The 24,479-nt window shown below is 39.8% G+C and overlaps 1 protein-coding gene and 1 long non-coding RNA gene across 11 annotated transcripts in view; one reads left to right on the forward strand and one right to left on the reverse strand.

Moving 5' to 3' along the window:
• The window catches only part of LOC133276290 (uncharacterized), a 380,765-nt gene that overhangs the window by 43,580 nt on the left and 312,706 nt on the right, over positions 1-24,479 (forward strand). The window lies entirely within an intron of this gene.
• CTBP1 (C-terminal binding protein 1) overlaps positions 1-24,479 on the reverse strand; it is a 249,873-nt gene that overhangs the window by 37,127 nt on the left and 188,267 nt on the right. For 6 of the 10 annotated variants that reach the window (XM_061466796.1, XM_061466802.1, XM_061466839.1 and 3 more), the window contains one exon: positions 3,780-3,934. In XM_061466796.1, the coding sequence (XP_061322780.1) occupies positions 3,780-3,934 (155 nt within the window). Of the gene's footprint in view, positions 1-3,779; positions 3,935-7,283; positions 7,501-8,482; positions 8,507-9,275; positions 9,364-24,479 lie in introns of those variants that run through there. The other 4 variants (XM_061466855.1, XM_061466830.1, XM_061466846.1 and 1 more) reach the window with 3 other exon arrangements.

The raw sequence follows: 24,479 nt of genomic DNA on the forward strand, positions 1-24,479 counted from the left end.
CCCTAACTATTGTATGATTCCATGATAATAAATAAATTTCTGTAAGAAAAATCACAAAACTTTATTACCTGGCAGATCAGTTTGTGTACTTTGCAAATCCAAACATTTTAAGACTGCATCACCCTTTGGACCAGTTAAACTCTGTATAACGGCAATGCACTGGCAGCTAGTGAAAATATAGTTTCCAGATATATTACTGAGCATTCTGAGAATTTATTATTTGGTATAATAAAAAGCAAAGGATGCAAGCTTTAGTACAATTCACTAACTACAACACTCTTGTGAAGATCAACAATAGGTTACTACTTACCTATATGTTTTACTAAAGCTACAGTCTGAGAGACACACACACTGACTTTCAGTCCCAAGATCTGAATTCATCTACCACACCCCTGATAACAGGAAAATACTGAGTGTTCCTAAGGCAGGCATTTGTGTCATACAGGAATTCCCCAGTCTTGATGCATGAGATGTAAATGCTGTTTATTTCAGTAAGCAAAGCACAAAGCTACAGAGGTGGCACAGTTGCCCATGTTAGTGTTCACCTGAAGAGCAACCTGGCATTACCTAGTAAAAAAAGTGAAACAGCATTTATATAACTTATTCTCCAGGTGTTATTTAGACCTTGCAAATGGAATCCAGCTATTATTTCATGTATTAAACTTCTGACAGTGGTGTGAGATAAGAAATGAGTAAGATCAATGCACTTTTCAACATCATTAAAAAGAAATACATAAAAATAAAGCATTATATTACATTTTAATTCTCAAAACATAGATAAAATGGTATTGAGATTAAAAAAGCTTGAATATTTCTCTAAATTTAGAAATTAAGTATTATACTTAGATTATTATTGTCTCTGAACCTTAAAAAATAATCTTTTAATACAACAAAGAAAGAAAAGTCACACAAACCTTCCAGTATCCATATCTTTGCACTTCCAACAACCAGTGAAGTCAAGGAAGGTTTCACTGCTTTGCATTTGTTCTCAGGTTAGTTACTATTAGGCTCATTCACTACCACAATATTGAATAGTCTAAGCTAGCTGCACAGCAAAAGCACTGGTCTTGTTTTCAACAGATGTTGACGAGGAGATTGGAATTAGCACTAGATTTTGGTAAAAACTTACTGTTTCAAAACAGTCACAACAAATTAGAAGTTCAAGGTTTGATGCTATCCCATTGACCACCCAACTGTAAAGATGGTCTTGTGTATGACAGCATAAATACATTGAAACAAAAACATGAGATCAGAACTACAGTATTTCCAACTTTGTATTTAGCTCCATAATTCAAGTATCATCTAAAATTAATAGTTCTAACTATCCTGTGACAAACAACTAATGAACTGAGGAAAAGGGTGTATGAAATGCTGGTTATTTGCTAGTAGGAGCAATTTTCCCATTTTTCTATTCACATTAGAATTTTATTCTATCTAAAACACAGCTGAGCAAATCAAGGAAGTGATTTCAAGCTAGTACTGATACAGCAGACATCAACCTTAAATACCATTCCTGACTACTGCTCTGATGACAGGCAATTCCTGTGCGGAGATGGAGGCAGCAGGGTGAGACAGCAAACCTGACAGTCTACAGAGAGATCCATCAAGGAACTAAAGACAGGGCTTCAGGAAAAGGGACTCCTCTCTTGTGTTTGCCTGAACCATGAGAATCAGCAGTTCTAGTCTGCTGTGTTGATATAGCATAAACCCTTTACAGAATGGCTTAGGATGGAAATGACTTTAAGATCAGCCAGTTCCAACCCCCCTGCCACAGGCAGGACACCTCACACTAAACTATGTCACCCAAGGCTCTGTCCAACCTGGTCTTGAACACTGCCAGGGATGAAGCATTTAACACTTCTCTGGGCAACCTGTTCCAGTCCCTCACCACCCTCACAGTAAAGAGCTTCTTCCTTAGATTTAACCTGAACTTCCACTGTTTCAGTTCGAACCCATCACCCTTTGTCCTATTGTTACACTCCCTAAGGAAGAGTCCCTCGCCAGCATACTTATAGGCCCTCTTCAGATACTGGAAGCTGCTCTGAGGTCTCCACTCAGCCTTCTCTTCTCCAGGCTGAACAGCCCCAACTTTCTCAGCCTGTCTTTAGGTTTAAAAAAGAAGAAAAAAAAACAACAGAGGGAAAAAAAGCAAACCCCACCACTTACTTTAAAACTTTAACTATTGTTAAACTTTAACTATTGTTAAAACTTTAAAAGTTTTAACAATAAAAATGTTTGGTTGTTTGTTTTTTTTTTTCCCCAGAATAAAAATATTTTTCTTAAGAAATGACAAGGTGAATAGTCAGTTGATGGATTCTCACCAGGAAGACACTAACATGAAATGGGCTACAGAAAATGAGATTTATTCACCTGATAGCAGAAGGGAAGTTGGTATTAGTATTATTTTCAAATAGCTGGCTTTGTAAGAAAGCCATCAAAGAAAAGATTAAATCTTTCATCACATACAGAGACTTTAACATGTTTAACAATGCCATATATTACGAGAACATGAAAAGTAAATAAACAATTAAACCACTTATGAACTTAAAATAGCAAAAAGCTTCTGAAAACCTGTCACAGACCCAAGCGCTGCTATAATTAGTGGAGGACAAGTCTAACAAGGTATCTGTAGAGGAACACTGGGGCAATTCGGTTCAGCTGACACAACTCCTTAACACCCAAGTCATACTCAAGCAGTCCGCAGTACCATATGTACAACGTGGATACAGACACTTACCTAACAAGCCTTTAAGTTAAGACTCATATCTGCACTTGTCTATCCTAGAACTCTGCTGAAGAAGAAAACAAATCCCTGTTGAAGAGTCCCCTGATTGCCTTCCTCAGCACTGGGCTCCTCCTCTGTTGTCACATCTATTACCTCCACAGAAGCTGTAAGGTTTGGTTTCAGGCTTTATCAGGTGAAGGAGTATTTGGCATTTGAGGCTTACTCTGTTAGCCAACAAGTTCACTGAAAGCAATTCTACCTCTATGTAAATATGGATGTGAAAAGGTGCTATTGCTGTCTGAAAGGCAGCATGGATTTGGGGTAGACATGAGGCCTTCATGCTCAAAGAAGTCCCTGAAGAGCAAATGTAGGTGTATGGGCCAGCCGGTTCCCTCAACTACAGTCAGGAAAAATGGGTACCCCTCTATGAGTGGGAAAACCTTTGACAACAATAAGAGCCACCAGTTGTTTTACAGCTCCCAAACCATCTTGAAGGGTGAAGGGGAAACTCTGGAATAACATACAGTTAGAATACATTTATAATTAATTTTGTAAATAAATTTGGGGCTAGCATTTGTTTTGAAACTCTCCTGCAGTGTCAATTCTCAGTGCACAAGACCTCGGAACCCGATTTGCACAATTCCGTGGCTAGACAAGTCTGAAAGTTTCCCACACAACCAGTCCAACACTGGGATTTGGCTTTTCAGCTGAAGCCTGAGCAACAGTGTTTCCAAGAAGCATTGCAAAATATCACGTAACAATATAATTTTCCCAGTGGTAATTCTCTACAACTCTAAGTCAGTAGGTAAACATATGGACGACATCCAACCAAAGATACATTACACAAAAGGAAAGTTCAACACAACCATTTTCATCTTTGATTCATCATCATGCTTCTCCACTTACCAGAAATGACCAGTAACTCAAGGTAATCAACCATTCACTAAAATGCAATAGCTAAACACAGTCTTAGTTAACACAACACTGTACCTATTCATAAGAATTAAAATACATGCATTTTCTAAAACATCTCAATTATACCTCTAAATATTACCTTTTCATGAATTTCTTGTGTAGACTGAGCATCACAAAATGCCACTGTGGCTACATCCTTCAGAATAGGCATTTCTACTGTACAATCCCTGCCATCCAGCAATGCTACCAAAGGGCGCGGGTGCATGGGCCCATTCATGATCGGAGGTCGAATGCCTACAAAGGAACAGAGAAGACTTCTTATTCAAGCCATGAAAACGTAATAAAGAAAACATAGGTTATACCTAGTCTGTTTATTCTGATGGCAGAAAAAGATTTGAAGAACTGAAGCTAGTAAAACAGGAACAAGTTTACAGTCAGCAATCAACCAAACCCAAGAAGCCCTACGAAACAAATGCCATGGAGGTTCAGGAGGTTGAACAACAGAGGATGGATAAAACCAAGGGAATATTTGTTTTTAAAGATACAGCCTTATTGCACTATTAAGAAGTGTCTGTGTGATCTTAAGCAAGGTTTATGTTTTGATTGCATTCCACACCTTTTGTTAGCTCTAGACAGAGTGAGAAATATCTTGTCCAGGCTTGCAAGAGTATGGCTTATGGAAAATCACAAGCAACTCAGTGAGGATTTGTATATTCAATTTACATATATGATGATGATCTGCTGAGACGAAAATTTAACTGGAAAAACAAAAAAAAAGCCTGCAACAGCAAAATGCTTAATTTACTGAAGATCCAGTGTCCAAGTGGACAGGCTAACTGCTGACCTGTGCAGGTCTGCTTAGACTTAATGGGTTTCCAAAACAATTTTGTATAGCTTAGTCAAACAAACACATCATACTGAATCCACCGCAGAGGACTCTCAACATGTCTCTCCCTAAATCAACATCATGCCTGAACAGTGTAGAGTGACAAAGAAATACTGGTTAAATATCTGAAAGAAGGAAAACCAGCTGAAATTGCAGACTTCTTTTATAGCCTCCTTTATGGAGTCTTAAAATGAAAAGTAAGCCTTATAACAAGGTATTTAGAGAGCATCTTTTTACCAGTATAGATGCTATAAATATACAAAAGTACTCAAGGGAATAATATTAAACCATTACATTTGCACAAAAGTAGTTGAGCGTGGGTGGAAAAAAAGGGACTTCCTGAAGAGATAAGGAAAAGCAAAACCAAGAATAAAGTACATGACTTTTTTCCTCTTTTAAAGTAAGCAGTTTTAAACACCGCAAAGTGAAGCAGGCTACATATTTTTAGTATGCAAATTCCAACAACATATTTTTGTTGCAGTGTGAATTTGAAGACATTGCTTATTGCTTGGTAATACACGTTAGTTCAACATTAACACACAAGACTGAGGTTCCCCTGCTACCTTCTACAAGCAAACCCTTCATCTTAAGTCCTGACCTGTGTCAAAAAGCAAGCCCTGAAAGATTCTCATTTGCATTTTAAGTATATGGAAAATTCATAATCCCAGCTGTACAAGATACCTGGTGAAGAAAAGCAGCTGCTGGGAAAAGAGATTTGCACAAGTCGACAGAAGGAGTGTGTTAGTTCCCCACTGGGACCCTCATAGTCTCTCTCAGCTGTCCAGACTGAACCCAAAACTTTCATGTCCACCCCTAATAAAGTCGGGATGATCAGCCAGTCCTACTACAATCCAGCATTTAAGTTCTTTACCAATTCAAAGAGTTTTTATACTTGAAGACAGAACAAGAGTCACTACATTTGGTTCCGTTCTGTCCCTAGTCCCAGTGTCTCCTGACAACTGATGATGCCGAAGGACTGACTCTGCAGGACTCCCACCACAGCAGAGAAGCATTCAGATGTGAAAAGTATTCACCAGCAAAGTTTCCCATTGGCACAAAATCCTTGAAAACTGTTTTCTGTTGTAAAACCATCAATTACAAACCTCTACTGCGACAGACATGCTCAGAAGTACTTCTGGTACACAGGTTCTGTCAATAATATCCAGCCACCAAAATGGAAGGCTCTTTAAAGCTGAGCATCTTGCTAACTTAACTATTGTTACTTGTTTGAACCAGCAACAGCCACATAACCTTCATACAGTCATTTTTAGGAAATGAACCACACACTAATAATGTGGTACAGGACACAAACGCTACATGAATAGACAATGGAAAGCTACACAGTTACCCAGAGAATTACTATCCTTTAATGGGAACTTAATTATAAAACCCCACATTAAATTTACTTAGAAACACGCTAAAATAAAGCATGTTATAGACTTGTTCATGTTTCTCTCAAAATAGCGTATGTAATAGCATTAATAAAATGCAATTATATCTCAAAGCAAAATGTAAAAATGACATTGCCAGCCCTACTCATATTGCACAGAATAATTGTGCTCATTTTATAACTGAAATGTTACGGTCATCATCTAAACTGTCAGTCCAGCAAAGCCAGGATTGCAACAAGTTTGAAGGCTAGCTAAAATAGAATCAGAAAAAGAGAACTTTGATACTGAATATGTTGAAGATGAATGAGGAAAAATAGGGCACAGATGATCCCCTTACAGCTATACCTGAAGGGCTCTGTCTACAGAAGAGCGCTTATAGCCCAAACATAACAATGAGATTAAAAACTGGCACTTTTAAGAAACACTATTCTGGCTAGAGCTCTCGCAGAAAACCATGGAATAGAGGACCACAAAACACAACCTATTAAAATAACGATTTCTCTAAAATACATATAGGTGCGGTCTGATTCTCCCCTTGGCTTAGTATCTCTCTCGATCTCCACAAAGCTACTCGTGTCTCAAGTTGGTGCTAAGTGGTGCCCCAGCTCATGCTGGCGCTAAGTAGCATGTCAGACTGAGCCCCAAAACATAGAAACAAGAGTCAGAAAAACAACTGGCAGCATAAACCCTCCCCCAGAGAATCTGGCTTTTAATAAAGTCCCCAGAACTCAAATATATCCAGTGACCTTGGCCACGAAAACCTTACAAACCTTTGCTTGCCAAAATCCTCTCTGAACTTGAGCATAGACTTCCTGTTGCACAATCCTTCTGCCTAAATACCGTATCACTGAATCTCAGACAATAACTCAACACTTAAGTAAACTCACAGTAACTTCACCATGGTGGCAGACACTATTTAAAGTCTGCATTTGGAAAGGCACAGCTCCGCTATGAATCAGAACCCTTTGAACAAAAAACTACTTCTTCCACCATGTGGATACATTCTGCAAGTTTCTTATCTAGCAATGTCATGCTGTTTGGCTTTGCGGCAGACCCTTGGAGTGGCAGGATAAGGCAATGTGTATTTAAGAGCAGTATTTTCCACACCCACATTAACAGTAGATCATGCAACTGGGTGCCGAAGAGAAATAACTGCAAGCAGGTCAAAAGTGACACTAAACACCACAAATGTGAAACTAATTAAAAAGAGTAATTTCACTTAGCTGGCTTATTTAAGTGCACAGTATAGCGTTTCGCTTAACAGAGATAAAGATTATACCATCCACCCCCACATCCTAGAACCTTAGTTACGGGAAAACAATCTCAGTTTTATCCTAACTTGAGACTTTCAGGAACCCCTACCAACCTGACATTTCTTAATCTGAGCTTGATCGCCAGGGTCATGAATTCGATTTCTCAATGCTTTACAATCTTCAGTATTCTGAGGCAAAATAGCAGCCTGTCATTCCATCCTCATTTCCATGTCTTTAATTTTTCTTGCAGCCTCCTGTAATCTTGAACCAAAGCTTTTAAACTTCTTATCCACTGCAACCTCTGTAGCCTGGGTGGCGTTCAAATTTTTACTAAAAATTAAACACAAACAATACATTAAAACAACATTAAGGGTCTGACTTGTGCTCACAGAAGCCAGGCAACTCAAAGGTAAAGCTTCTCACTGCATCTGGACCCTTCCCCCTGTTGCTGCTGGCTTTCCACCACGTGCTGTGCTGCCACTGGCCATTAACATTCCAGGGAAAGCAGTGGAGTGTTAAGACACAATGTGCTCAGGACAGCAGGTGTATTGTAAACAGATGTACCTGAACAGTCAGCACTGCTCAGCGCATTGCCTAGGTGAGCAGGTATCTGAGGATAACATGTCACCTCCAACACCACCTATGCTGGAGAGCCAAGTGCTCCTGCGAGTACGGGAGATGGAGTGAGAAGCCTTAACTCTGAATTTGCTGGGTCTAAGTCAGGCCCTTAACGTTATCTAAATGTATTTAAGAAAAACAACAAAGCTTCCCTGAGAGCTCTAATCCAGTTTGGAGGTTTCCCCCTCCACCTTACATTACGGGTATCATCTGGTGGTGAAGCTCTTGCCCCAGTAACAACTACAGTCCCAGTGACTGCTGGAATCCTTCTGAAGTAACACCAGGTATAAATGTGCACAGACAGGGCAGCTGTCTGCACACAGCAGTGATTCACCATGCAGCTATCAGGACAGAGAGCGGCAATTTGGACCAGCTGCTCTTAGGAACAGAAGTACCAAAACCTGATTCTAGTCCAGCTTTTATGGAAAAAAATCCTGGAAGCTGAAAAGGCAGTTTTCAGGCACAGAACCCAACAGGAGGCCAACCCCGTGAACAAGCATTTTGACTGTCTATGGGTCTCACAACAAAAGGATTAACGAATTTATCATCCAGCTTTGTAACTGGAGAGGAAGGATTGTGAATTATTACCTCTGTAGCTCTGGCAGCATGGACTTAACAAATTACCACACCAAGCTTAGCATGAGATACGTTCTTTGAAACTGGAAACAACCACCCTAAGTGGGCTAGTTTCTACCTGCACCTCCTATTGCTCCTGAAATATAGGTGCATCTTCATGCTCTACACTCCAAAGGGGAAAAGTTGAAGTCAATACAATGAGGCATAATCACAACTGGATAATAAGAAAGCTCCCCCTGTCATATTGTATTTTAAACCTGCCCTAAAACAATCTTTTATGTTACAAACTGACAGTAACTAAAGTGATCACCTTGCATAAACAGCAGAGATCTACAACTAGGCTGTCACCATTTGCTGGCATTAGAAAACATACCAAAATACAGCAAGATAAGCTGTTAATATTAATCACTGTTAACAATGTCATTTGCACAGTTTTCTGACTTGGGGCTGTTCAGCCTGGAGAAGAAAAGGCTGTGAGGAGACCTCATAGCAGCCTTCCAGTATCTGAAGGGGTCTTATAAGGATGGTGGGGAGGGACTCTTCATTAGGGACTGCAGTGACAGGACAAGGGGCAATAAGTTTAAATGGGAAGTTGAGATTAGATATAAGAAAGAAGTTCTTTACTGTAAGGATGGTGAGGCACTGGAACAGGCTGCCCAAAGAAGCTGTGAACGCTCCATCCCTGACAGTGTGCAAGGACAGGTTGGACAGAGACTCGGGTGACATGGTTTAGTGTGAGGTGTTCCTGCCCACAGCAGGGAGGTTGGAACTGGAAGATGTTAAGATCCTTTCCAGCCCCAACTATTCTATGATTCTATGATGAATGATTAGGATGAGGAATGTCTCACATAAGGCATACATGTTAAAAGTACAGGACGCTGTCATGTTTGTAGGCCCAAAATTTGACCTACCTTTCATTTTCTTAAATCTGTTTGCAAAGTCCATGTAATTCTTTAAATGTTTTTCTTTTTTCAAAACAAATGCTTCAATTCTTTTTTTCTGAAAAATACATCAATGCCAAAAACTCTCATCAACAACACTCATCAGCAACCCTGTAACCACAAACCCATATGTACACGAAATGGGGGACAGCACCCCCAGCAAAGGACATCTGTGGGGATTCTTAGAAGTGCAAAGATTAAATAAGCAGGAAAACCTCCCTTGACAATGCCTGTTTAAAAGAGCCTGTCCAACCAAGCCTCCTTTATGCAGTGTAAAACATGGAAGTGATTTAAGTTCCTAACAGAATGCAAACTACTGAAGAATCTAATCAATATTTACAAACACAAGACCTGAAAATGACAGGTTGGGCATTCGCTCCCTTACAACCTAGTGCACCTAACACGACACTAATCCCCTGTGGCATTTACCTTTTCTTTCTGTTCCTACCTAGGCTGTAAATTCGGTGAGAGCTGTCACTGATTTACCATAAGCCCTCCAACAAATTTCCATGTTTTTTAAAAATAAATGCTAATATTAATTCAAGTAAAGCACGAGTTGTCAAAACAAACAAAAAATATCCCACTCATAACATGAACACAGAAGCTGTTACAAATTAGATTTGCCAATACGCACTATTCAAATTCCTAGAAATGCCGTACTTCAGAAACCTATCTGAAGGTTTCTGACACCTCATGCACATTGAAATACCTGACTTCCTTTTGGTAGCCTCATTGTTTTGTGCACACTTAGATTCAAGCAACACTTAAGATTCAAGGTAGAGCAAAACTCTAAAAGCAGTCAAGCAGAAAAACTTCAAAATCAATGCAGGTACATGGAACAGTAAAATGGATGCAAGAAAAAAAAAAAAAAGGAGTGTTTACCAGCTTTCGCTTTATCGGTATTCAGCATATTTAGATGCTGAATATGCACTGCAAAAATCTCCTGATTCCGCCAGAATCAGAGCCAACAGCTTTTGCTACCACCTTCAATACAAGCAGGATGCAATCTCCCATGATTTGGGATGGGGGATGGAGAGAAAAGGGAGAGTATTTTTCAGTAAAGAACACCAACAAGGGGCAGGTACAAAAAGGTGACACTGCCCTCAGAAGCCTGAATTACTGCGCAGATTCAACTTACTTTCCTTGCTTCCAAAGATTTTAGGAATGCGCTGCAAGTCTTGAAATGAACGGGAACAATCCCAAACTGATTTTCAGAAGAACAAGATTTGGACTTAACAATATACATACAGGAGAAAACTAAGCATAAGCTTTATTTCAAGCATATGTTCTGTTTCTATCAAGGTCTCCAGGGCTCAGAGGTTAATGCTAAGCAAACTAGAACTTTACAGGAAGAGCACAGCTGATGAATACTGTTGCGGTCTATGCTTTTTATTTACCCAAACTCAGTAAAAACAAGTCATCTTCCTTCTTTTCTTTTTAATTTGCAAGAGACCAAGAAAAATACAAGTGGTTTCCGGCACTGTGTTGACCCAAAGATGTGCAGAACAGGCACACCCATTATATCCTCCTGCTAATTGTGACCACTGAAATACACCCAGCCACTCTCCAGGACATTCACAGCTCATTCCCTTACAGAAAATATAAACCCAGCACCACTGGAATGTAATTGTATGATTCTATGATTCTAATTCCCACCCTTGTCCATAGACTGCCAAGATACTTAGATTTACACATACATACGCTTACTATTTTACCACCTGTGAGGACTGAGCCTGGGTATCCAAGCAATTGCTACAGCATACAACACAAACACCTCAACATAGAGTATTTTGAGACTATTACCCTACTTGAATTTTCCTTTTGGTTCAATCAAAACAAACCAAATGATTTCCAATTATAAAAATCCCACCTTTGTCTGATGCTACTGGAACCTGAGAGTGAATAATTCATTACTTTGCCATATTCATGCAGCAAGTAAACTTGAATTCTCAGGTATGAGCCTGACAACTGTGAGGATGTGGGTTTCTGTTGTGTTTTTAGATAGTGATCCCATACCACTGTTTCTTAAACATCTACTAATACTGCTGTTATTTGTCTAACATCTGTCAGTGCACACACAAAATCCTAAATGCTTGTCAGGGTACAAAAAACAAAGGTCCCACAAGGCACATCTTGAAAGCATATGATCAGAAATGAAGTTCTGTTAAGGGGAAACAAAAATCATCTGGCAACATTTTCTATTACTACCCATGTACTTCAAATATCCACATGAAAACTGCAAGTATTTCACATCTGTCAAAAAAACTACTCAAATTACATATTCAGAGCATGCTAGGACTGACTGTAACTAACACTTTTCAAAACAAAACTGAAAACAATGAATCACACCTATTTATGTCAAAGAACAAGCGGTAATAGCAGAATGCATTACTGTAAAATGCTTTAATTGTCTATCACCATTTAAAAAGCAAACCAAATGACAATATTCAGTTAACAACTATATCAAGTACTAAACTGAGAAAGCCTAAGCGTCAGCAATAAAACATACACAAACAACAATGTTGCAGAAACGCTGTTTTCAAGTAACAAGATGAACACAAGCTCGTTTCAAGATAGATGACAGCTAACCCTAGAGAAAGGCAAAACAGCTTAAAGGACTGAGCTTTCCCTGGATGCAGAGCATTTCAGTGCCTGTCCACATAAATACTTCACTGTTACAAGTATTTTTAGCTTTATTAAGTAATATGTAAAAAGGGGGAGGAATGCATAAATAAATCACTGATGTTGGAGCTGCCCTAGCAGAGTACACTCCCATTAATCCCAGCTTCAGAGAAGTGCTGCCTAAGGCTGCCAGGGTTTGTTACTTATCCCATGAGTTTTATGGTGCCTTCGAAGTGCCTCTGCCCACACAAGCCACAAACTACTTGGTAACTTAGAGGAATCACTGCAGTGAAGCTCAGGACTGTACCTACGAACAAAGAATCAAAGAGGTTGAGAATGATGACACTCCAGCCCCATTTGACCATAACTAACTCTGGACAGCGATTTCCCAGTTACTGATGGGGCAGTATCTCTAAAATACAGAACTGAAATGCATGAATCAAGCCTGCACCAAAGACATTCTCACAATGCACCATGTGCTGGGTGTGTGTCAGGGTACATACACATCCACTTCCATCTTCTCCCAAGACGGTGACTACGCAGTAGGCGCATAATGGCAACTGAGGGAAGAATCCACCTTCACACACACCCTAAAGTGTAGTTTAAAATACAACCGAGCTTGTATTTCAGCCCATAAAGTTTATAGGTTGGTGGGTGTGACTTTAAAAGAAAAAAAAACAAGCCAGAAAACTCCTGCTGACAGGAACTGGAAAAACAATCTGCTTCAACAATTGCAATAGGAGCAGAATGATTAACTCCCCAAGCCATTCCAGTAACAATATAGATCATGCCAAGACTTACTAAAACACTTTCCACGGAAGAAGCGGTCCTGGAGATTTTGAGGACAATACTTCAGATACAGAACACAAGCCCAGAATGGAATGGCTAAACAGGGCTTCAAAGTACAGCACCTGAGAATAAATATGAAGTGAAAAATACATCCGTGGCCCTTACCCTCACTCTTTTACCCATGTATTCAATATAGAGAAGCATGCAAGCATTACTTTTTTATATCATATTATCAGAACTGGCATCTTGCCTGTGATTTTGATAAAGCTGAACAGCCACATAATGTTAATTTAAAATGTAAAGCCTTCAAGGAACGACTCTTTATTTGCCTGTAAAATATGGATCTGAACGACTAAGGAAAAAAGAAGAAAACTAACTTTTTACTCTCCTCCAAAAACGTTTCTCCTACAGCAAGTTATCTTATTGCATCAGGTTTGGAGGGTTGGGTTTTGTTTTCAACCACTGCTTGAGCTGTGTATGCTTTGGGAAAAAACACCACTTTCTAGCACTATGAATACAACTGCTTTCAGAGTATTAATTTCACATAATGTTTTAAAGACACTGCCAAGGATCTATTACAGAACATGATTTCTGAATGTAGCCTGGCCTAATGGCTACCCTCTGTGCTTCCTTTCTCATATTTACAGACGCTGCACAGGATGCTGTCTCAGAGAAAGAAACCCAATAATCTGAACGAAGCCAACATCAAAGGCTTCCTTTATTCTGATCCCAAACACGGAAAGATATTTCTCTAACAGCACACCTGTACTTCGACCCAAGAACGTTAAACTATTACCTGGGGCACTCCTTATTTTCCTTATCAAAAAGTCTGAAGATAAGCAAGTGTGGGGCCTTGGATAACAAAATCAGTTTCACATGGTTTCATTTTTTTTGAGGTCAGAAGAACACACTCAAATGACACTAAAAATAACAGTACGGAAGTATTTTACATATAGAACACTGTCTTCTTCATTTGCTTTGTAACTTATTATTATTATTTTAGGAAAGCATCTAATGTGATTCACCATCCTCTCAACTGAACATCCTTGTGCTCTATGTGTCAGCAACCCTTACAGAGTGGGCAGGGGGGAAAATACTGTAACTCTCTTGTTTACGGACGGGAAGAAAGGAGGTGACCTAGAAACTTCCTCTAAGATATCCAGCTAAAACACTGCTTAAACCCCAAATACATACATAGAGAGACCAGACTTTTAAGACCAGTGTCATTAGAAAGGGTCAACTCAACACAGTATTAAGGTTTCTGGTAAATAAGGTTCATAAACGCCCTCATGAGTTACACTCCGTTATGTTCTTCTGAAAACCAAAGCAACTCTGACAAACACTGAACCACTGCAAAGGACTCCTTTAAAGCTCTTTTTTCTGCCTTCCTTCTTGTTTCCTCCCACAGCCACTGACCTCTGCTGTCCTCTGCCAATTAAGAAAATGGTTGATGATGATTACAAACCAGAGAACAGTTTTGTTGTAAAACTGAGAGAGTCTGGAGCATGGTGAAATCAAAGTCCTGCACCTCCCATCCAGGGTCCTCAGCAGTTGAACCAAGCTTAAATAAATAGGATTTTCTGAAAAGATGGTCATTTTGAAGGTAAGCAAACAGGATGTATAAAAATGACAAGCTCACTGAGAACGAGCCAGTAACAACAGTGGCAGTGCCAAATAAAACATGCAGTTTAAGGCAAAAGCTGGGTTTATGTTATCGTGTTACATTTAATCATAATATAATAAAAGCGTATGATGTAAGAGAGCTGTTCAACTGAGCTTCTCTTCAAGTAGAGTTTTGAGTTTCAGTTACAAAGGCTGTGGTCCCAGTATCACAGTTAAAGCTTCACTGAAAAACAGAGTTAAAATTGAGAGTTATTCCCATGACTTGATGAGAAGCAAAATATTTCTTCCCACACATACCACATACTAAAGGGGTTTAGAGAAGGGTTTGGAATGCTTGAAGTTGTTTCCACTGAACTAGTGAAAAGTCAGAAGTGCTTAAAAATGACCCATATTTGCATTTTTTCAGCAGGCTTTATTCTATTTCTTCTAGGCTCTGTACTTTAACCATGTTCAACTTGAAAAGGGTCTAGTCAATGCACAAAAGTGCTTTGTCTGTTGTTAATTATAGAGGGCACAAATCATGTTCTATCTCTGTAAATTCCATAAAACATTTATGTGTGCTAAAAACATCAGTTGCAAGAAAGCATTACAAAAGGAATTACAGAATCCATTATTAAGAGTGAAAAATCTTAAGGCAAAAGGGTACCTTTCATTCTTCACCCAGGCAAGATTTCTTACCAGGTTCTCTCTCCCAGCTGTATATTCTCGGTTTGATGAAGCGGTGTATTTTGGAAAAGGAATTCACTACTGCATTTCCCAGTTAAGAAGCCAGTCTGTAGTTTTATTCTAGCCTTTTCCATGTATGCTTTAGCTTAAAAAAGATAATAGACTCGTTACAGCTCCTGTGTCCCCCAGTCTGCAGGCAGAGACATTTACAAGATCTGCCCACGGCACATATGTGCGTCACCCAAATGTCATCTCCCCCCCTCGCACTGACAGCCTCAGACTTCTGCAGCGTTACAGCTTTTGAGAAATGGACAGTTACAGAGAATGGACCCCAGCAACTTCCTTTCAAAACAAAATCTATACTGACAACAGACTGAGAAGCAATTTAGTGGAAACCAGACCAATGTATTAGATGCAATAGTTTCCCAAATAAGAAACCTTACTCTCTGGTTTTCTGAGACTAGAAACAGGAGGGATGTCAGTAGCAGGATAAACAGCAGCGTGCTGAAAGGCATGCAGGAGCATTGCTGTTCTAAAAGGAGCCTAGTCACAGGAAACACTCAAGTGACTTGGAATTTTATCATCCAACAGTAATCAAAGGATCGCCGACTTCATGAAAGTAAATTCAGAGCTGATCTTGAAACTCAAAATGGACACAGATTAGAGAAACACTGGAAAGCAAGCTTAACTGCTTCCTGCTGGCTGTAATTTCTGAAGAAATGGGAGGGAATGACAGCTTAGTGCTTGCCTGGTATAAGACAACAGCTATGGGATAACCCAGAAACCAAGACAGCATTATGACTGTTTTCCAGACTGTCATGGGAGAAAACGAAGCTAACCCTTGCTCTCAAGATTGAGAAACAACAGAGCGACAGGTCTTCATAGCACATTATCTTCCCTATTTGCTGGATGGAAAGCAAACCAAATTAGTGCAGGTGTATTACTGTGAAAGTTTAAAAAAACAACAAACCCAGAAGTCATTACTTCTGATCCCTAACTTTGGTTACTACCGCCCCCTTTGTCCTTATCAGCTACTTTGATAGCACAACTGTTATTTCAGAGCAAACTGTAGATTTGACAGTATTTTATTCAGACTCATTTTTTCTGCCCCTCCTGGATCAGAACTCTCACCCCAGTTACAAAAGGAAGACAAGAAACAAGTGCTAAGAGCAACTGAAATCTGGAAAATAACTCTCTATAGTGAACATTCTACATCCATGAGTAGCCCAGATGAGGGTCACTTATCAAGTCTGCACTGTAAACCGGATTAAAATAATGTACATGCAAACAGTGAATGAGCTGGAGCTGGGCAAAGAGCTAAATGCTTTAAGAGGCAACTCCACTTATATGTTCATATTTTTGGGAAAGTGATTAGCATCACTTATTGTACAGTCTACACCAAAACACATTGTGAAATGTGACCCTCGGGGGCTTTTTGGAGCCGAGTTGGAGTTAAGAATCCTCATCCAGGCTTTCCAGCAGTATTTTCATCAGAAATCTGCTTTCCAGGTTCTGAACGCTAGTGACTATATAATGACCTTGCAGTACACTGCAACATATCAACTTAACAAAATATCATTAAGATACTTTTTATTGCATCATTACCTTGCAGACAACTAACTTCGTTGTTTTATAACTTCATGCAATGCCTACCACAACCTCACTGCAGCCAAATGACTGCCAAAACCAAATGGAGTTAGTGAAAACTACACAGCTAATGGAAGTTTTAGTCATTTTTTTCCTTTAAGGATATAAAGGCGTAGTAACACTTTTAATACCTGCCTATGTTCTGATACATTTCTTTTCATACTTGCTCTACAGGTATTTTCCGGGACACTTATATAAAACACTAAACTTAAGAAGGACCATATATGTTCCTTAAAGCATGTTACCTATTTCATATAAACGCGATTAAACTTTTAAGTCAAAAATACTTCAAGAACAACACAATTAGTAGCTTGATTCTCCAGAAGGCCTGCAAGCCCCCATAGCAGAATGTGTGAGAGCTTCCCAACAGAAGGGAAGCCTCTGCTTTCAGTGAGTACCATACCCAACCTGTGGATAAATTAATGAGAGACTCTTCTATCACTGTAAGAAAGCACGGATCATGCAACAGCATCTTAACTTACTTGCTCTGTCCCGAGCTTTGGGGGCCACCTTATCACAAAACTAAACTAGCAAGTGCTGCATGAACTTACATTTACCATGGGTGAGTGCTGCAGGACCCCAACCACAGACAACAATGTGGTTAAAAACTTAAAGGTCTGTACAAAGAAGCTATGCTGATTACTGAAAATTTAGTTCCAGAGAGAAAATGAAAGAAAAGGCCAATCTAAGCCACAGAAGTTACAATTCAGTACAGGGATTAAGTCAATTAACAGTGTGTTTTTTTCCCCTCAGTGTGGTTCTCAGTCCTGCCCTTCCTGGACCAGGAGTGACATTTGTCATTTCAGTGAAGGATGGGGAGGGGAAAAAAAAACCTGGTTTAGAACAGCCACAGAAGTCCATCTTATCTCCAGTTTCTCTGACAAGTACATCAAGGTGATAAAAGGGTGGGACCCATTTATTTTTCACTCTTCTCTGAGAACAGACCCATTTGTTTATGAGAGAATGGAGGGGAAGTGGGGGGAGAGAGGAGAAATGGTTTTATTCTGTGCCTACGATGAGATACTGTCACACAGGAAGCAGCAGGGCCCTAACTTCTCTTCACAGCTGTGCCATGGTTAGTAAAAATCTGATCTGTAAATTGCTGCAAGCAAGACAAAAAGCTCTCATCTTCTGTACTGAATTCTCTTTCTCAGCCTCCGAGAAAACCACTACAAGAAGGTGCTGAACAGCTTTGGTAGAACGGTTTGGTATGAAGCAAACTATTTCTTCCTCTACCGCAGTTATATGAAAAAATGTATTAAATGTGAAAATGTGGGATTTACACCTATGGGGGTTTCTTTGTTTTGTTCCCTGATACTTTGTGTATAAACTGTCCAGAGGGAATCAGCCATACAGTTGCTGTGTAATACCACGAAATTCACAAAACAGGACTAGTGGCATGAACAATGTATTCCTCATCTGCAGATCTGTAGGGTTTTTTCATTGTAATTTGTCAAATCCTGTAGGGACTTATGTTTTTTTTCAATGGAACTGTGTGTACTTTAACTTAGGAATAAAGAAGCAGCAGTGCAGCACTATACCCATTCAGGCCAGATGAACCAAGCGTTTATTAAAGATGTAAAACAGGAACAGTATCAATTGAATTTGGTTTGCATGCTCCCTATGAAATGGTTAGTGAAACAACGTGTTTGAAGTCTGGAATGGGATGGGGGAGTATGAGCCAAAGTAAATGAATTCAAATCTTATTTTTATTCAGCATATCCTGTCTGTATAAAGCTCTTCAGACAATGGTCTGTAGCTGTCGGGAATTAGAATAAGATTAAATCTCATCCCAACTTGAAAGCAGCGACATTGAAAGCAGACAGTCTGCACCTGCTTATACCAGGTCTTAAATTAGATATTTAGTTATCTATACTTAAAACAGTATGCATTCAGATACAGTTTCAAATGCCTATAAATGTGAACAAACACTAACAGTCTATTCTTCACGATGAAGACATGCAATAGTGCAACTTGCTTTTCTCCAAGCAGCACTCCCTTCAGCATCATGCACCATCATGTCACCAGGAATACTGCTGCAGGAGTTATAAAGAGTCTTCATGTTCACTTTTGCCAGTACTGAGGTATTTCAGAAACTGAAAACTCCACTAATTAAAGCCACAAAATACCAATGAAAGTATTCCCACCCCTATTGTGAGTGCTGAACAAAGTAAATCTCTAACCTTTTCCAAGTAAAATTCAACAATCCCCTCCAAGAAAACAGGACACTCCAAGTGAAAAAAAGAAGGGGAACATCAATATGTAGTAGAAACTGTGTGGCTGACTGGGTTTAAACCATGACAAACAAAAAAACCAAAACACCTGAGTGGTGTGACTTTGCATTATTTAGAAGTGTTACATACTTTCTGGGCTTTAACTAAGATTTGGTGTTAGTCTTTGTTTCACTGATTCTACCAAGTTATAAGTATAAAAATAATTTTTATATAAAGTACTGGGTTTTTAATACAGTACAGCAGAATATTATTTCTCTTCCTCCTAAAAAGAGTACATTTTACCCTCTAAGACAGAAGGAAAGATAATTTATGTTGCGTTGGAAAGCATGCAACTATTAATGATGGGGAATGATGAAGAACATAAATGGTTTCCATTTTCACATTCAAAACCAAGTACCTGCAAATTAATGCTAAAAGCAACTGGCCTATAAAGGAGCCATGTTTCCATGCCAACTGATGGCAGAAATACATATAATTCCACAAAAAAACCTGAAAAACCTACAAAACAAGAAAATAAAAAGAAAGCAGAAGTGCTGGAAATCAAGATCCTGACCCTACCCAACTATTTTAAAAGAATAGCACAGAACACAACAAAGGATGCAATTTAAGATGTGAATGGTTTACAGCTAATGGCACTTCATCATTACAATACTTCTAAAAGCTGTCATTCTCTAGTCAACAAGAAAAACGGCACACAGAACACCTCTATTAGGAAGGAGGGAACACTCTACAACAGTAGCAATTCTTAGGGAGGTTTCACAGTTGGCAGAACTGAAAGCACAAGTTACTATTCAGGGCACATCTTTCATTAGGGTTTTATTATGTGACTTTATCTAAGAAGGTCTTGCTTTGTTCCTTGTTCACACTGGGTTGTTGTGGGGTTCTGCCACCAGCCAGCAGAGCTGCCTGCAAAGCAAGGCATGAGGAATGAGCAAGTATGTACCTGCACAGAAGCAGCTCACATAACCCTGCGCACGTAGAGATCTGAGGTAATTAACAGTTTGTATGTGTATGAGCAACTTCACAACTGATGAAGAGATGCCACCCCATTCTGCAGTACAACAAAATCAGAAGTTCATACGTAAGATCATGGCGTATATGGTCCACACATGTATGCATCTGTATGTGGAAAAACCGAAGACTTATTTCAAGAAAGGGAGCTTAGAAATGCTGAACAGTAAAGAATGCTACAGATCTAAATATAGCCAGTTCCAAGATACTGACATTTACATGCAATAAAACCAGCAGTTGAAATATTTGTTCTTTATAACCTAGAGAAATAAATAACCTCCAACTAAAAGGTCCATAAACCCTGTGCTCTAAATTAATACAAACTGAAGACAGGACAATAGATTTCTGTTTCTTAATACGTCTTTATCAAGTAAGCAACAGTGCCTTTCTTTCTATTTAGTTCTGTTTAGAAAACATATTAAAAGTCAATTAGAGGTATAAAACAGATGAAAAACTATGGTCTTAGAACTGGAAGTTGGAAAACCCACTATTAATGCATTTTAGAGCATTTGGATTTTACTGTTTTACTGCATTGTGCACAACCAGAAAATTACAAGTGCTTGTACCCATCCTGCTGACTTCATTTTTATGCAAACACACAGATTAAGGGACAATGGGTCTACACAGTGCATGGAAAAATGAAAAGTTTACATTAAATGATTTTTAGGTTCTTGTAAATGAACCTTCAGTCTGTGTAGGGACCTCAGTGACCCCAGTGGATGAAAGGGATACTTAGATGGCCACATTCCAGCTCAATCGGATAGCATGGAAGACCATGGGTTTCACCACACTTTCTTCCTCTGTCAGTTCAGAATTTGCTAACAACTGAATTTTTTAGATGTGATGGGTGCTGTAAACATTTAGCATCTCAGAAATTCCTTGTGTTTCTGACCACCTTTCCCCAACCTTTACTTGAGGTTTTCCAGAGCTCACTGAGGCAGCATTACTGCAGTTTGTGTAGAAGCTGAAAAATGATAATTCATCTGGGTGGAGAGGCAACAGTTTCTGCAGAGTTCTCCACTGTATAAACTATTATTCTGAGGCAGCACACACTAAATTCCTGCTTAGGATCCTCAAAAAAAAAAATAAAATATCAGTATAAAGAAAAACTACACATACACTTACGATACAATGAATATAAAACTCTACATGCAGTTATGTACTTTGCAATAACCTTTGCGGTACGTAAACTGTTCTGCGACTCTGGAAGTACAAAGATATGAATTCTGACAGGGAAAAATGTATTTTAATAGATTCCTATCAATCTTTAAAAATATCAAAATCACCCCTACTCAGAGTAGCAGCAACTGAAAGCTGCCAGCCAGACAGACAGCAGGCAGTGCCTGCACACCCAGCTCCACGCTTCCCTGACAATTTATCCCTGCTATGTTTTGGAAGAACCAGGGCTTGCAAAGCTAAGAGAGATGAAAGGTCAGTTCAGCTTCTCAGCCCTCCACCTCTTTTCATCTGTTGTCAATGGGACCTCGCTGTTCTACAAACACCTTTTACTTTATGGAAGCTTCGGGTTGTTCTGTACTTGCTAAACCTCTTCACTACCATGTGTAAAATCATCTGTAGAGCACAATGATTTTTTGTACAGCGCTGCCTCAGGCAAGATCCTAAATGGGAACAGAGCAGAAGATCCATGTTATTTAAACAGGAGAACAATAAATAAATACATAAATCATTCTGAAGAGAGCAACAACTGGGAGAGCAAACAGCAACAATTTCATATTCAGCAGCACTTCTCCCATAGCCTTGGCCAGCACACCCTGTTTACATAAATGAAAGAAAGAATGCTGCCCTGAACTTGCCCATTATTCCACAGAAAAGGTATTGTGGGAATGTTAACTTTCACCTGGCTGACTTCCAGATGCTGGCAGGAAAAAACACCCTTTTAAAATTTTAGCCAACTGAAGAATACTCCATATTTTTCACATTTTCCCATTATTCCAACTTATCTATAAACTAACATTGGCCTTGAACTACATTCCATATAAAACGGATATAATAAGATGAATAAGATGACCGACTGCTCTGCAAAGGAATGAATCAAGGAGGAGTCTTGCATCCAAACCAAACATCCAGTATCATATCTCACAAACTGTGACAGCCTGAAAAAGCCAGTGCATTTCCAGAAAAGCAGAAATGTCTGCAGTGCCCGTGACAGCACTTACTGTGAGTAGGAAGACAGTGTAGGCCCAAGTTCAGCAATGCAGACCGATGCTGTGATATGATAAATGTTGTTTGAAGCCTGCATTCTGTCATACCATTAACACAAGAGAAACCCATCTTGCTCTGCATCTAATACCTGAATGGGTCCCATGATGGAAACAGCAACAGAAGAATCACAGAATTGGAGAATGGTTTAGATTGGAAAAGACCTTTCACATCACCGACTCCAACTGTTAACCCCACACTGCCAAGTCCACCACTAAACCATATCCCTGAGCACCAGATCTACAAGTGTTTCAAATACCTCTAGGGACAGTGACTCAATCACTGCCTATTCAGCCTGTTCCAGTGCTTGACAACCTTTTTAGGGAAGAAATTTGTTCCTAATATCCAACCTAATCCTCCCCCGACACAACTTGAGGCCATTTCCTCTTGTCCTATTACTCATTATTTGAGAGAACAGACTGACCCCCACCTTGATATAACCTCCTTTCAGGTAGTTCTAGAGAGCAATAAGGTCCCTTCTGAGCCTTCTCTTCTCCAGACTAATCACCCCCATTTCCCTCAGCCATTCCTCATCACACTTGTGCTCCAGACCCTTCACAGCTCCACTGCCCTTCTCTGGCTCCTCTCCAGCACCTCAAATGTCATTCTTACATCAAGGCACCCAAAACTGAACACAGGATTCGATGAGCAGCCTCACCAATGCCCACTGCAGGGGGATGATCACTGCCCTGGCCCTGCCGGCTACACTATTTCTGACGCAAGCCAGGATGCTGTTGGCCTTCTTGGCTGCCTGGGCACAAGTTGCTCATTCATGTTCAGCTCTGTCAGTCACGACCACCAGGTTCTTTTCCACCAGCAGCTTTCCAGCCACTCTTCCGTAAGCCTGGAGCGTTGCATGGGGTTGTTGTAGCCCAAAGTGCCCACTTTGCCTTGCTAAACCTCAAACAGTTGGCTTCAGCCCATCAGTCCAACCTGTCCAGATCACTCTGCAGGGTCTTCCTACCCCTCATCAGATCAACACTCCTGCCCAATCTGGTGTTATCTGCAAACTTACTGCAAACACTTGATCCCCTTGTCCAGATCACTGATAAAGATACTAAACAGAAGCCGAGCATGCAACTGTGTGGACTGCAGAAGACCCCAAAATGAAACGAGCAAAAATCCCCTTTCTGTTTTAAGCAGAAGGCATTTTTCTTGCTCTTTTCCATCTGGCACTTCAAGTAGCTGTCTTTACTTAACAGTCATCTTGAAGTTTTTAATAGTTGTACAAAGTGTAAACTCAAACTGAAAGAAATTATCCCTTACTTCTCCTCTTCCAAAGTTCAACTGTTAAGTAAAAATAACTCGCAATCATGCCTCTGCTCCAAGCCTTCGTGTCAGCAGGAGCAAGAACATTCAGGGCACAACATCCCCATATTTCAGTGCACTGCACATGGAGCTGCAGCCTCATCACTTCCCAGTATTTTGCTGGTTTGTTTTCATGCATGTCCTGTCAACCTAATTCCTGAAATACAACTTCCTGATTCAGATATACAGGAGTAGGCTGGGGTTTTTTTTTGCTGTTTGAAGAGCTTAAATGGTGAAAAGTACATCGCTATTTGAAAAAAAGGAAGCCCTTGAATCACAGCAGAATGTTTCGTACAGTGCTGTTGTGCTCAATCAGGGCACGGGCTGTCCTTTTATTGAGTGCATTTACCTTAATTCAGTTCACAACAGAAAGCACGCTGCTACCCAAACCATTTCCCTGTGATACAAGACACAGACTCTACCAAGCATCTACTCAGAGCACCATTAACAAGAGAATCCCACTCTAATGTGGTGCAGTTTCCAATAGATCCCAGGGTGCTTCCCCAGGTAAGGTCACCAGCACTGAATGCAAGGTGGAACTGAGCACAGGAAAATTAAGTGAATTATCCCATGTTACTCCTGAGGATATCCACAAGTGTGAGAAGACTATCAAGATCATCTGCAATTCCACTACCACTTAAGATGTGTGCCAGCACTGCTGTCTCGGCTCCCCTCTCTCTTCCAATTCTCCTCTCAATAATTACACCAAGTTTACCCTGAAGGTCAGCTCTGCATCATTTCAGTACTTATCTAAGATTTTTAGCAATGAGAAATGTCTTGTATAACTAAAAGAGTAAAACAAAAAAGAGAACTTCAAGAAGGTGATTCAGCTCTCATGTAGGATATTCATTTCCTAACATAGGTGTTCAGAGAAGTTCCCTTTATAGAAGCATGAATCCCACACAAGAAAATTGTATTAACGCTCTAGTCGGTAAACAAGAACACAAATGCCCAATATAAAGTCACAGCAAAGTACCCTATTTTGATTTGGGTTTGCTGATTCCTAATTATCTTAATGCAAATGTGAAATAAGCCTAGTTTATACTTCAACAGG

Source organism: Pezoporus flaviventris, unplaced genomic scaffold (genome assembly GCF_033815535.1).
Source record: "Pezoporus flaviventris isolate CSIRO_AGI_PZ_B2104156 unplaced genomic scaffold, CSIRO_AGI_Pfla_v1 ptg000002l, whole genome shotgun sequence".
Classification (NCBI taxonomy): Eukaryota; Metazoa; Chordata; class Aves; order Psittaciformes; family Psittacidae; genus Pezoporus; species Pezoporus flaviventris.